At 34.9% G+C, this 14,001-nt stretch overlaps 2 protein-coding genes across 3 annotated transcripts; one reads left to right on the top strand and one right to left on the bottom strand.

The window, feature by feature from the left end:
* Nucleotides 1–1,175: 1,175 nt before the first annotated feature.
* LOC120085045 (histone H2A.6) lies at nucleotides 1,176–2,182 on the top strand. Its single transcript, XM_039040881.1, has 2 exons — nucleotides 1,176–1,468; nucleotides 1,657–2,182. Exons 1-2 carry the CDS (start codon nucleotides 1,280–1,282, stop codon nucleotides 1,873–1,875), a joined length of 408 nt encoding a protein of 135 aa, XP_038896809.1. The 5' UTR covers nucleotides 1,176–1,279; the 3' UTR covers nucleotides 1,876–2,182.
* Nucleotides 2,183–3,139: 957 nt separating this feature from the next.
* Nucleotides 3,140–10,689, bottom strand: LOC120085404 (formin-like protein 5). 2 transcript variants are annotated; one of them, XM_039041359.1, is made up of 6 exons: nucleotides 9,854–10,689; nucleotides 7,917–8,493; nucleotides 7,097–7,817; nucleotides 6,805–7,007; nucleotides 5,195–5,439; nucleotides 3,140–4,469 (listed from the first exon to the last, which is right to left on the bottom strand). In XM_039041359.1, the coding sequence occupies exons 1-6, from the start codon at nucleotides 10,016–10,018 to the stop codon at nucleotides 3,417–3,419; spliced, it is 2,964 nt and encodes a 987-aa protein (XP_038897287.1). In that variant the 5' UTR covers nucleotides 10,019–10,689; the 3' UTR covers nucleotides 3,140–3,416. The 2 variants fall into 2 exon arrangements, with proteins under 2 accessions (XP_038897287.1, XP_038897288.1); XM_039041360.1 differs by having other exon boundaries at nucleotides 5,195–5,430; nucleotides 9,854–10,688.
* Between the last annotated feature and the right edge of the window lie 3,312 nt (nucleotides 10,690–14,001).

Here is a 14,001-nt window from a genome sequence, read left to right as displayed (position 1 = left end):
CGATGGAGGCAAAATATGTAACTACTCGTGAAGTTACTAAGGAAGTCGCGTGGCTAAAAAATTTTCTGGCAGATTTGAAAGTTGTTCCAAACATGACTTTGCCCATCACCTTTTATTGTGATAACAACGGTGCAGTGGCAAACTCCAAAGATCCTTGTAGTCACAAAAGTAGAAAGCATATAGAGCGTAAGTATCATCTCATTAGGAAGATTGTGCAACGAGGATATGTGATTATCACACAGATTGCTTCGGAGCACAATGTTGTTGATCCATTTACAAGGCTCTCACGGTTAAAGTTTTTAAGGTCACCTGGAGAGCATGAATTTACGAGATATGAGTCACTTAATCTAAGACAAGTGGGAGATGTCGTTGGGTATATTGTATGCCATAGTTTATTGTATTGTATTTGATACTGTACATCCCATTTTTGATATTTAATACTGTATAGTCCACTTATTCATTGTATTGTATTTGATACAATACATCCTACTCGTTTTAGAACAAGTGAGAGATTTTGGAGTTAATGTCCTAAATCGAGTGTATTTTCTAGTTTGTAAAGACAAATCATACATCTAATAAAATAAAAAAGGTACTTTATTAATATTTAGATTGCATTAAATTAATCCAATAAACTAAGATCTAAGGTTGTTTTATGAAACTTAAATATGTATGTAGAGACATAAAGGTGGATTACGTTTAAGTGATAACCTAAATAGTCTGTAGTAGATGAATAAGACTAAGTATCTTATTTTGGTAATACTACGAATACGACATGCTTTATAGATGTTACAATTGTTATAAAGTGACACAAATGAAATCATTATTAAACTAGATCTAGACAATAAAGATTAAACTAAAAGAAAATACCAAAAAGCACATAATAGCCAACAACACAAATAATAATAAATAAAGAAGAAAAAGAATAAGAGGGAAAATTTTCGGAATTTCATAAATTCAGTTAATAGAAAAGCCGGGGCCTTCCCGCCAATTCACATGCACGCTGACGTAATCTATTCCATCGCGCCATCTGGTAAGAAAATCGAATCCACCTTCAAATCTGAACCGTCCCATCACTCACCCATCCAACGGCCACAGATCTCAATCCGCGTACTTCAATTTCATTGGCCTATCTCACAAGCCCCATCTCACTATATATATCAAATACCGTCCTTTATCTTTCGGGATTATTTATTACTCTTTCGCGCCCTCGCCGGAAAATCGCCTTCGATCTTCTCTCCCGTTCCTTTGTTCTTCTTTTCCGTCTAACAGATCTCATTTCATGGCCGGCAGAGGCAAAACCCTAGGATCCGGAGCCGCCAAGAAGGCCACCTCCAGGAGTAGTAAAGCCGGGCTGCAGTTTCCCGTCGGTCGTATTGCTCGTTTCCTCAAGGCCGGCAAGTATGCCGAGCGTGTCGGTGCTGGTGCTCCGGTCTATCTCGCCGCTGTTCTTGAATACCTAGCCGCTGAGGTATGATAATTTCGAAGTTTTTTTTTTTAGATTTGTGGGTTTTGTGTGATTGAGCACTCCTTATGGATCTAGGGTTTCAAAGATTTCCCCTAGTTCGTCCCCCCTTTCGCAATTTCTTCATGGGTATTTAAGAATTTGATTGATTTTATTGCTTTTGGGACTAATTCGAGTGTTGTTGTTATGTTTAGGTTTTGGAACTCGCTGGAAACGCTGCCAGGGATAACAAGAAGACGCGTATTGTTCCTCGTCATATTCAACTTGCTGTACGTAATGATGAGGAACTGAGCAAGCTTTTGGGGGATGTGACTATTGCTAATGGTGGTGTTATGCCCAACATTCACAATCTGCTTCTGCCCAAGAAAACAGGGACTTCATCAAAGAACGCTGGTGGTGATGATGAACCCTAGATTTGTTTGTAACAGAAACAAATGAACTGAATCATTAAAACATGTTGATGAAATGTGGCCCTGGTCAAGATAGTGCTTTCTTATTTTGTTGTTAGATTTTTCAATTTTCTTCTCTTTTCCTTTCTTTTTTCTGCTTTGACATCTATTAATTTTTCTTAGGTTACGAATCTTTTCTTATGGAATTTGTAACAGTTCAAGGAGTAGTGCTAGAATTTCACCTAGTGTTGTGAATATCATCATCATCATCTATTAATATCACCTCCTACTTGTTCTTCATACCTGAGATTATGGAATTTTGTTCTGAGTACTGGGTTTTCCATATCTTTAGTCTTCTGATTTATAACTCTGATGTGAAATGCAAGGATATCTGGAAACATATGTTGTAATTTGAATAAAGCCAGTCAGCGTTTTGTGTTCTGTTTTTAGCTATGTTTCTGATATATTTATGAGGAATTATTAGGGGTAATTGTAAACCATTGTGGTTTAATTAAATAACTAAGTTAATTTTAGCCAATTTCTTAGAGGTTCTGCAATTACTTCAAACCATTCTTTCTAATCCATCCTAAACCATTAGGATTATATTAGAAATCAGAGTAAATTTGAATGTATGAGTTTTCTTGCGAGTGATGAATATGTCACGTGTTGACAGCAGACCCTCCTTGAAATTAGTTGGAAGAAGGTTGTTTGATGGTAAGTAAAAATTTGGATTTTGCTACCTGTAGGGTCAAATTTTGGAAGAGTGCAATTGTGAAGATGCTAGGCTTATGGTTAAGTATATTTGGATTTTTATGAAATCCAGGATTCTCAATGTTTTCTTTATTCTATTAGTTTTGTTCATTGAAATTATCGGTGGTAGCAAAATGGCCATCAAAGTTCGTATTTAGTTTACATTATCAATATAGTCCAATTTTAGTAACCAAGTGAAAGATGTCCATAATATATATGTATCTTATCTAGACTAATTTATGTGTATTTTAACTTATCTCTGAAGCAATCTAGTCGATGTGCACTTTAACTTGGGAGTAATCTGTCTAATTCTAGATTAAATTTAAGTAGGTGGTTAACATAGATTGAATTTAGGAATGTTTTAGGTAATAGGTAATGTTTGCATTGCCCATAATAGTAGGTAATGTTTTAATCAATAAAAACATCAGGAGAAAATATTTTAAATTAAAAAATTTGGTGGTCATATTTAGTTCAAATGACAATATAAGTAAAGATGCCCAGCCTTTCTCAAATTGAGCTTATGGAGACCCACACAATATCAAAAGAGAAGGTAGAAGACATATTAACTGATACCCTGGTAAACACAACCTACATCTACAAACTATGTTGAATGCTCCCAACTGCCAAAAATGTCAAAACTAAGGATTTTTTACAAAAAGAATTAAGGTGAAAGAAAAATCAAAGTCAAAAGTCTAAGTGTGTTCCGGTCACATTGGCAATTCATGGAGCTTCTTCATAATGCTAAAGAACTTGCCTATGACCAAAATGGACCCTAAAAATTCAGACGGTTGGACATCTTTTCAACAACTGATTACCTACGGACTCTCGTCGTCATCATCTGAACTTGAGTTACCCATCCGACGATCGGTAATTGCTGGGAAAATCAGCTGATTCAAATCAGGAGAAGGAGGGTGTCGTAGATCAGAAGCTTTAGTTGAAGGGGGGTGATTGATATCAGTGGACGGCGAAGAGGGGTGATTGATATCAGTGGACGACAAAGGGGGGTGATTGCTATCAGTAGAAGATGGAGGGTGGATATCAGTGGACGACAAAGGGGGGTGATTGCTATCGGTAGAAGACGAAGGAGGGCGGATATCAGAAGACGACGAGGGTTGGTGGATATCAGAAGACGATGCTGCCTTTCTGTGTCCCTTCGCCTGCTTTTTCTGTGCATCCTTTATTTCTCGGCAAGTCTTATCTATCATTATCAAAAAATCTCGCACAATTACAAACAACCGTAAGCCCTCGTCCTTCCCTGCATTTCCGTGGAAGTAGTCGCCCGTGCTTTTCACTAAATCCATGATTCTTTTTTCTTCTTCCAGGAGGGCCATGATATCAACCTCAGCACTCTGCACAAAGACTTTCAATGTTTCGTGAAATTTACTCTCTTCACCTAGACCCTGCATGTCTTTGTTCAGAAAGTCTCTTGTCCTTAAGAGTGCATGGCCAAGTTTGGAAACAGTTCCAGTTAAGGCATCCGCATCTATGGTTGCTGCTTTCTTCACATTCTGAAGTTCCCCACTCAATCCCGAGACGACCTGAAGACCCAAGGTACGGTAATGCTCTTCGGTGTCATTAGTAGTTCCGTCCAGCAGATCCTTTGATGAGGTGCTTGAGAAGCTCTGGCTTCCTGTGGCATTCCGGGCAGCTCTAATCCCTTCTGTGCGAATGATCTCCTGAACTACGAAGTGCAATAATGTAGTCTTGCCATCTTTTCCTTTCACATCTGACAATTTTAATAGAGTGTCCAATTTGAATGCTTGTGCACCACCTCGAAAAGTCCCATCATTCATCCGATTGCCCGTCTTAAGAACAGCTTCTAGAAGTTTGAGGAACAACCTGCTGCTCCGAAGTTCCTTGCAAGCAATCTATCCAGATGTGATGTAAAGTCAATATGAATCCACAGTTAGTCAGGAAATTCAGAGATGGAGGAAAAACAAACTCATTTAATGCAAAAGAACTTGGATCTTTCTTAATGTATACTAATTTATACACATTTGAGACGTGAATATATGAAACGAGATGAAAAAGATTCTGACTTTGATAGTTGGAAAACAACCATCTCGTGTGACATAATTTGAAGAGTTAATGAAATATGGACATCAATCAATAATTACTCTAGCAGAGCTAATTAAATCTAACACGGTAAGCTGAAATTCATTTCAACAGTTGGTAGATGGACGAAGAATTTTGGGGCAAAGAGAGGTTCACAGGACCCATGGTGTGACTTCAAGGGCAAATAGGCACACAAGTGCAAGTCTCAGTTGTATGCTGTGGATCTTGTCCACTTGCTATAATGATGTCTTTGATGGATTTGGATTATTCCTTATTAACTGTTTTCACACTGGATATACAAACTCAATGAATTGCTTCGTTTGAATACTGCTCATCAGAGAACTCCCCACTTCAGGAATTCCTTTTTGTAAAAGAATAAACATAGCAAAACCATGGCAACAAAACAAGTCTCTGTTACCTATTTGTCGCTCAATTTTTCATGCATGATTAACTATTGGGTTCAGAATTGTCAACATTGACCTATCCATGATATCGATAATTTTAAGTACTAAATGTAATACAGTGAGAAACGTTCTACCTCCAAGTTAACAAAGGACTCTTTAGTGATGGAGATGTCCTCCTGAAGAGTGCCCATGAAAAGCAGCGATTCCAACCTTTTGAAAGCAAATGGGATGTCAACCAAAGATTTAAGGAACCGCTCAGCATTTCCAAGTTGAGAAAGTTCCCCACTAAACAGTCTAAGCTTGAGTTCTTCTTCTGGTGTTGGTGCCATCCTCAGTAAATTCTCAAGAAGTTCAGAAGGAAGTTCAGTTCCTGATCCAACTAAGACAGGTCAATATAAGATACGCAGCCCAAAAATTTATGCATTCCATTGAGAAATGGCTGCAGAAAACAGGCAGATAAACAAGATAGATTCGTTTTGTAGATTGCAGAGGCACCTTCCCTTTTACCTTGTGGAAGATTTTCTTCCGGCCATGTTGTTCAATAACAATGACACGAGTAATAATTTCTCCAAATAAAGAAATGGTTGATTCATATTTTGAATGATGGAACCAACCGTATTACAAAATAAATATTCTCAACTACAATTTTATTTGAGAAAAAGAAATATCGATTAGAATCACTGTTAAGAAGAGTGGTAGCAAAAATGGCCACAGACAAATATTAACTACTACAAATTTCCATCAGAGATTTACAAGAACATTTCTAAATTAATTCTCTAAAGAACCACCAAGAATAGTGTCCTTCCATCACCCAAAAAAGAGCAAATATAGTGGATTGCCAATAAAGAAACATTTTATATGGAAAAGGTAATGTATAGTATGTCACTCATCGTCCGTATATAGGCTCCCTAGAACAATTTCCCCCGTCTACAATTCATGAAAGTTGGAACAAAGATGGGGAAAAAGTATATCCGACTGTAAGCAAATAGACACAAACAATTTCAGAAGCAATTGTCTTATTAATCTAAACCTGGGCTCTAAAAGGTTGATTCACTGTTATTATACTTAATGGCATATATTGGCTATGAAGGGAGATCTTTGGAAGCGAAATGTCAAAACCACACTTGCATGTGTTCAGCATTGTCATGCAAATTAATGTTCATTCTATATTATGTTTCTTGGACTTTACACCATATGAAGAAATGACTTTCTTATGTCAATAATATAGAGTATTTTGAGTATTGTCTTGGATATTTTGTGAATTGAGAGAATGACTATAATTCTCTAACCTACATAACAATTTGTTCTCAAACCAAGTTTTGGAGTATTTTGAGTATTGTCTTAGATATGCCTGCTTTCTTATTTTTGCATCATTCAATGAGCTAGAAAATGAGAGGCTGTTAACGTTTATCGGCATAAATAATTAATATGCTCACTTGAGCCTAACTCCTAAAAGCCATGTTATTTGGATCTTCCCACCGGCCCATTTCCTGAGGTTTTTAGTGTGCGGAGCAACTGCCCTCAGCCACTTCATCAGAGCATCACATTTTTTTTTAAACATTGGTCGGAAATAAACATCCCTGAGGAGTATCAGGAATACTGCTATTAGTTCAACTAAATTCTTCACTTTTGGGACAGACAACAAAATGATAACAGGGAATGAAGTGCATGCCTCCATTCCGATCCATGTCTCTCTTTATGTCTTCTAAGGAGATGCAAGAAAGTCAATATCAGGTAAGATTACCTTCATGAAGTGCATCACAGACTTCTTCTTTTGTCACATTTAGTGCTCGCAAAAGAATGGACAGATTTTGTGCTTTCTTTGAATCAATAATCTGAATGTACTGGTGTGCAGGATCTTGTGATGATGACTCCTTCTTGCCTTCTGTTTTGGTTTTATCTACAGGCGTATATCCGAAAAGAGTTTCTATCATCTCCTCGTTGAATCTGTATGATTTTAGATTAAATGCTTTCAGCAACTTGTAGAATTATTTAAAAGCAATGGTGATACAAAAGGAGTGGAACTTATAACATACTGGAAAGACCCTGCTTTTATCTGATGCCAGACCATGGAATGGTCGGGGTTTGCAAGAACTTTGTCCCAGAAAAATGGTTTCAATTTGGCTTTGGGAACACCCGATTCGTCCATTTCATCATCACCTGAACCAAAAGGCTTCGGAGGTCGAGGTGGAGTTGCACCTTTGGGTGCTAATGGAGGTGGCCTAGGAGGAGCAATACCACTTTTGGGAGGTGGTGGTGGCCCTGGTGGGCGAGGGCCTGCCTTGCCTGGCACGGGTGGTGGAGGTGGAGGAGGTCCTGGAGGGTGCCCTGAATTTTTAGGTCTTGGTGGTGGTGGTGCAGGAGGTGCAGGAGGCAGTGGAGGGGGAGGAGGACTAGCCATGCTGGATGGAGGTTTAAAAGACGAAGGGCGTTCCGGAGGGAGGGGAACAGCCCTGCCAGGAGGAGGCTTCAGAGGAGGTATAATTTCTGAGGTGACTGGCATTGCTCCTGGAGGAGGTGGCAGCAAACCATTAGTACTGCCAGCCATTTTCGTTGATCCAAAAGATGAATTATTAGCAACTCCAGCAGCTCCAAAAGATGGAGGTCCCTGGATTGAAGTACGTGCACCATCAGAGACAATGTGCAGGCTACCATCCAATGATGAAGCTCTCTGATGGTGACTCAAGCTAGATGGTTGACTCATGAACTTGTCATCCTTAAGGGAATTCCCAAACGCAGAATATTTTGGTGAAGAACCTGAAAGTTCATGATTTATATCAACATTAAAAAAAATGTTAAAGATAACATAAAATATTCTCAAAACAAGCTTGTGAGAACACTGAAAAGAGTACTCACTTAAACTCAAGCTTAGGAGAGGCCTTTCATGATTTTCATCATTTTGCTTCACTCTGGAGCCACTCTTATTATAGCATAAAAATAGCAGAGCTACAATAATAAAAGTCACTGTTGCTGTTACAACAACAGCGATGATGACTGTTTGTTGATTATTAGATTTCTTTTCTTTTTTACTACTTGTGCTAGAAGCTTTCCTTGAAGGTTTTTCATCTGCTGAAGATTCAGGTGGCGGAGCAGGCACTTCTTTAGCACTTCGATGCCACCTAGAACTTAACTTCCTTCTAATACTACCAGGCATTAAAAGCAATGACTCCAGATACCTGGTGTACCAAGCTTCAGAGTTGTAGTCTTTCCCAGAGACATGAAATTTCTTTCTTAGACAATCTAAAAGAGTCTTCTTCATCTGGGGATGCATGGCCCTTAGCATTCTGTTTGTTTTCTCTTTTGTCAGCATCTGACATTCAAAATTAATTTCATTTGTGCTTCCGGGTTTTTCTTCAAAGCATAGGTCAGTACCCTCTACAGCTTCCTTTAACTGAAACAAATCCAAGTTGCACTTAACCAGTAACAGCTCAGCCTGCAGCAAGTTTTTTAATTCAAGTTAACCTCAGCATAGTAAGTGAGCCTCAAATAAGGCAAGAGGCAGAAGACACATAGAAATAAACAAAAGGTTGAGATAGATGAGCAGAATATAAGCGTGTTTAGACGTCTCGAAGGGATCCTAGGGAGATTTGGTCCCTCGTTCGCTTTCATGTCTCTTTGTGAGTTTCGATTTCAGAGACTTTTTGTAACTATTCTATAGGCACTACTTCACATCGTTGGGGCCATTTTCTTTAGAGGGTGCTCTTTTTTTTTGTAGGCTTGTTTTTTGTATGCCTATGTATTATTTAATTTTTTTTCTCAATGGAAGTTATTTTCATTAAAAAAAGAAAAAGGGGTGGAGATAGATATTTGTCTAAACTAGTTGTTCAGAAGTAAATTACTGGCATTTAATTGTTTTCAATTGATAACCTTTTTATTTTTAGTTTTTTGCTTCTAAAACATATGTTTGATTGCTAACAGCTCTTTTGTGTTGTAATCTACAAATTTAAAAACGCTAGTAAGAACCAACACTCCAACATTAAAGAAAGTGGAAAGCTGTTTGGAAGCTATTTTAGAAAAAAAGGACATTTTTGTTTATGTTTTCAATTTCCTTTTTTCAAGGAGCTCTTTTGAGAAGTTAGCAAGGGTTAAGGTTGAGGTTATTAAACGTTGAAATTAGTATCAATAATATCCTGATTTTGTAAGTAATGAGAACTTTAGTTATTCTATAAAGAAACAACTAATCTAGAAGTAGAAACAAATTCTTTTTATAAGAAAAATCACATAAGTACGTTTGTACTAAATTTCAATTTTAGAAAATGATTTCAGAATAGCTATGTACAGCCTCTAGCTTTTAAAAATTGTGTTATGGAAAAAAAATGGCTAGGACTTGAAAACTGCTTTGAAAAGGTGGAAAACAGAACAGGAATGTTATCAGCAATGAATGCAACTTTCGCTTGTTAAAGACATAAAGCCAGAAACAAACTAGTAACTAAGGGTATGGATACATAAGTTTTTATCATAATAACCAGTCATCACAAGATAACTCCCTTCATAATATGCTCTCTCTTCATTGTTCCAATTTCTTTCCTTCATTTACTGGCCTTATTAAATCTAACACAAACATGTTCAAGAACTTTTAAGATCAATTATCTCGAAAACCAAACATAATTGGGTCTAAACAACATTCTAGAGTTAGCAAGATCAAATACTTCGAGCAAGACTACATTTTAATCCAACGTTAACAGTTAAGAAACAAAAAGGCTTAAGACAGATGAAGCTGAAATACAAACTATACTTTGTTGTTCAGAAGAAAAAAAGGACATTAGTCTCATATCACAAGCAGAATCGCTCACCATCTCTGTGTTGACATTCCCATTAATTGGGTCAGCTAGTTGAGTCAGAATCAGTTCCTCTTCCTCGTGGTCCTTCAAGCAAGTTGCTAAAGAAGCACAAATGAGAATCACCAAAACAACCAAACATCTCCTTTTTGCAACACCCATAAGTCGTCGAAATGTCATTATAAAAGCATAATATCCTCACGGTTCCATCTTTCCCTAACCCCAAGTAAAGAAACCCATCTAAACAAAATTCAAACCTTCAACAAATTCACCACCAATACAACTCAAACTATCAGAAAACACGAAATCCCAGAACGTCAAAACACAAGAACTAAACAAAAATCCCTCGGAAAGCCCAACAAGAATTTCTGATAAAAATCGCAAAACAAAGCTCGAGGATGATCAATTCCAATCATGAAAACAAAATCCCAGAAAGAATAGGGGAAAAGGGTAATAAGAAAACCCCTTAAAGAAACAGAATCGGATAATGGAAGGAGCTAAGGCAATCCCATTCTTTTTTTTTTTTTTTACCAAAAGAGAGAGAGAAAACCCTGAATTGAAAATCAAAAGTAGGCGGAGTGGAAAGGCCTCCAATGGGTCTCCGATTCTGACCAGATCCACCAAAAGAAGGTCGAAGAATTGGGCGACGTTACAAACATTTGACCAAACGCGTTGGGGAAGAAGGCGTAATTTCGTTGTTGAACAAAAGCTGCGGAAAAAAGGAATAATGAAAGAGACCACTTTCAATGGTGGTATTAAATTTCTTTATTCAATTCCTTTTTCTCTAAAACTTTCTCTCAATCTAAATTCGTGGAGGATGCAAATCAGACATTTCCATTCTTACCTGAAAATTTCTTCAACCTAAAATTTGCCGTCCATGCTGTACTACTTTATTTCAAAATTTTACATTTTCCATTTTAACACTTGGTTACCTAATTATCTATATTCATGATCTTCCTTTTTTTTCTTCGCCAACTCGAACATAGTCCAAACTTATACGTCAAATAAGTTTAACTTAGTGATGATTGACATTGTCTTCATTTTTCAGGGTTGGAGATTCGATCCTCATTCATCACGATTGTCGTACTAAAAAAAATACTATAAAACTTGTACTATAGAATTTATGACTTAAATAAATAAGTATTTGTGATTACTTCATTTCTATTAAATTATGAAGATTTTTTTAAATTTTTTTTGCAATATTTTTTTAGCTATTATAATTCTTAATCATATGTACTTATTTTTGTAAGTATTTGTTATCTTGTTGTTAACTCGATGTAGTTTTGGATAATTTATTACAAAGGTCTTGTTTAATAATTATTTATTTATTTTTTAGTTTTGAAAATTGAGTTTATTTTCTTATAACTAATTTACTATTATTTTCATCTTTTCTAATTAAACATTTGAATTCTCAGATAGAATGATCGAAAAACAAAAACAAAAACAATTTTTTTAAACTACTTTTTTAAATTCTGAAACTTAGTTTGACTTTTTTAAAGCACTCCTAAAAAGCATATAACAAAACAAAAAAATCATGGATCGAAGTAGTACTTATAAGGTTAATTTTAAAAAAATAGAAACAAAAGTTCAAATGATTATTACCTAAATTTTAAAATTTTTGTTTACCTTACTTGATTTTGTATTTAGGTTTGAAAGTTTTCCCATGGCTAGGTTTCACATTTATATGCTTGATGTGAAGTCTTTTAGTTGGTTATGTTTTATTTGTTGATAGGTTTATAAATGTTTCATTTTTATTTTAACCTTAAGGTTCATTTTAGTATCTCATAATTTAAAAGTTTTCAATCACAAACTCTCTATTAGTAATGTCAACACTAGTTTATCATTTGTTTATATGACGTGATATTTGATGAGTTGGTAAGAACTGAGGAGCAGAATTAATTCAACATAAAGAAAAGAAGTCAAGTCGACATGAACATAACTCAACTAATACAAAACATATGATCTCTCAATTAAGATATCATAAGTTTGAATCTTCAACTTCACTTATTATTAAACTAAAAAATGCATAAACTTTGGCTAGAATTTTAGAGACAACATGAGAAGTTTTTATCTCTTAAGTGGCTTACCTCTTGTAAATCTATTAAACAATAATCCTTTGGTAAATTATGATAATTGATGAGGCATATATTATATAAGTTTATCATCAACGATAAGGACAGTATAATTAAAGTGGAGATTTTAAAACTACATAAAAATTCGATGGAATAAGCATAAAAATATTAGAGACTAAAGTATATGTTACGATAAGTTGCATGAATTTTCAAAATATACTCCATGTAAATATTCACAAACTAAAATAAAGAAAAAACTAGATTTTTATAAAAAAATGATTATTATTTTTGAAAAAAAAGTTATCCACAATGAAAGCGCGTCTAAGTTCTAACGTTTGGATGTGGGGCCCTCAAGTTTTTTAAAAAGTCTCCAATTTGATCAATTTAATATATATCGCCGGGTGGGGTGGCCCGGTGGCGGAAATCTATTACGTTCTCCAAATTTCTACTTTCTCAAACATTTATTTCAATATTTTTTTATGAAAAAAAATATTTATTTTAATTGGAGATTTTCAAAAAAATAAAAAAATTATTTACATAAAATAATAAAATTTAATTTTTTTTATAGAGACCGATAGAAACTCACATGATATTATGTGATAGATGCAGATAGAAATCTATCAATATTTATCGGTGTTTTTCTTTTACTATTTTTATAAATATTTTGACATTTTTTTTTATCTAAGAAAATTATTTTTAGAAAGAAAAATGATGTAACATTTATTTATTTTTTATTAAAAATAATTTTTAAGTTATTTGAATTATATATACATTTATATTATTTCTTTCCTTGCTTTACCATCTTCTTCTTCCACCATCAATAACACTCGTCACCACCTTTTTTGTTTCTTTTAACGAAAATGTGTGGAAGAAGGGAGAGAGAAGGGAAACGGGGAAAGAGAAGATAAGGAAAAAAGAAAAAGGAGGAACGTCAATGGCAACCCATGGAAGGATGAGACAAGGGAAATAATAGAGAAATTAGGGACAGAATATATTTTTTCTTCAAATTTTTAAACAAAAGAAATAGATAGATAGACCAAATTGGAACCAAATGTAAACCTCAAGAGTGAAATTATTAAGCTTGAATATTTATTATTAGCTCGTTTGAACGAAGGGAATGTGACTCTAAGGTCAAACTTAGAATATATCAATCATGAGAGAATAAAGAGCGCAAGAAATGAGCCATGATAAAAGTTAGTGAAAAAATTGGTCTGAAAGGCCCAAAAGGCCTACTCAGAGGTCGATGCCAAGGCTACACCCTCTCTTAAGAGGAGGCTCACTTCCCCTGGTCTGCAACTTTTACCCGATAATGTATGAACCAACCTCTTCGAGTCCTACTTGGAATAGGATAAAGGAAACTCTAGGGTTCTCTCCTCTATGAATAGAAGACCAAAGCACCACAAGAAGTAAATTCAACTTTTTCCTGAAACACTTTAGTTCTTTGTTGAAATTGACTTAAGCATCGAATTTCTTGTGGCAGCTACCACATTAATGTATTTTTCTTTGTTTTGCAAGTCATATTCTTTCCCCAAAATACAAATTTACCAAGTGAGTTATCATATCTAGGTTTTGTTATCAACACTTATAAACTATAATTCAACCTAACTAAAAATACTTATTAAAAAAAAAAAGCTTTCTAAACATATATTAAATAAATAAGTCTTATTATACAATTGTCTGAACTTTTCTATTTTTACATGAATAGCCTAATGGGATATATATATATATATATATATATATCTTTACAGAAATGTATGACCCAATTTACCTTTTCATCCCTCTTTACCATTTAGGCACACATATATAATATAATATAATATAATAAGATTAATACTAAAAGAAGCATGTAACGAAAGTTTCTCTAAAAATTTGAAAATTGTTGCCCTCATAAATGAAAGAAAGAATCAACAAAAAAACTTTGAAAGAAAAAATAAGATTTATTTGATGTCCAATACTATATATTTGAATTTTATATAAAAAAAACCAGGGTATATTTGATGAGTGCATGAACAAGATAATTTGTACAATGTATTGTATTGTATACCGAATAATATATGCGATGTACATTTACATTTTTAAACATATTTGTAA

The sequence above is a fragment of the Benincasa hispida genome, chromosome 9 (genome assembly GCF_009727055.1).
Source record: "Benincasa hispida cultivar B227 chromosome 9, ASM972705v1, whole genome shotgun sequence".
Classification (NCBI taxonomy): Eukaryota; Viridiplantae; Streptophyta; class Magnoliopsida; order Cucurbitales; family Cucurbitaceae; genus Benincasa; species Benincasa hispida.
This window is presented reverse-complemented; position numbering and strand designations above follow the sequence as displayed.

Bases quoted from the DNA above. Each gene is read 5' to 3' on its own strand.
- LOC120085404 (XM_039041359.1), bottom strand. From the start codon at position 10,018: ATGACATTTCGACGACTTATGGGTGTTGCAAAAAGGAGATGTTTGGTT. The intron at 5,440-6,804 runs GTAATCTTACCT...GACCTGTCTTAG, and splicing joins CTGTGATGCACTTCATGAAG to TTGGATCAGGAACTGAACTT. The intron at 4,470-5,194 runs GTAGAACGTTTC...ACATCTGGATAG, and splicing joins AGTCCTTTGTTAACTTGGAG to ATTGCTTGCAAGGAACTTCG.
- LOC120085045 (XM_039040881.1), top strand. From the start codon at position 1,280: ATGGCCGGCAGAGGCAAAACCCTAGGATCCGGAGCCGCCAAGAAGGCC. The intron at 1,469-1,656 runs GTATGATAATTT...TGTTATGTTTAG, and splicing joins TTGAATACCTAGCCGCTGAG to GTTTTGGAACTCGCTGGAAA.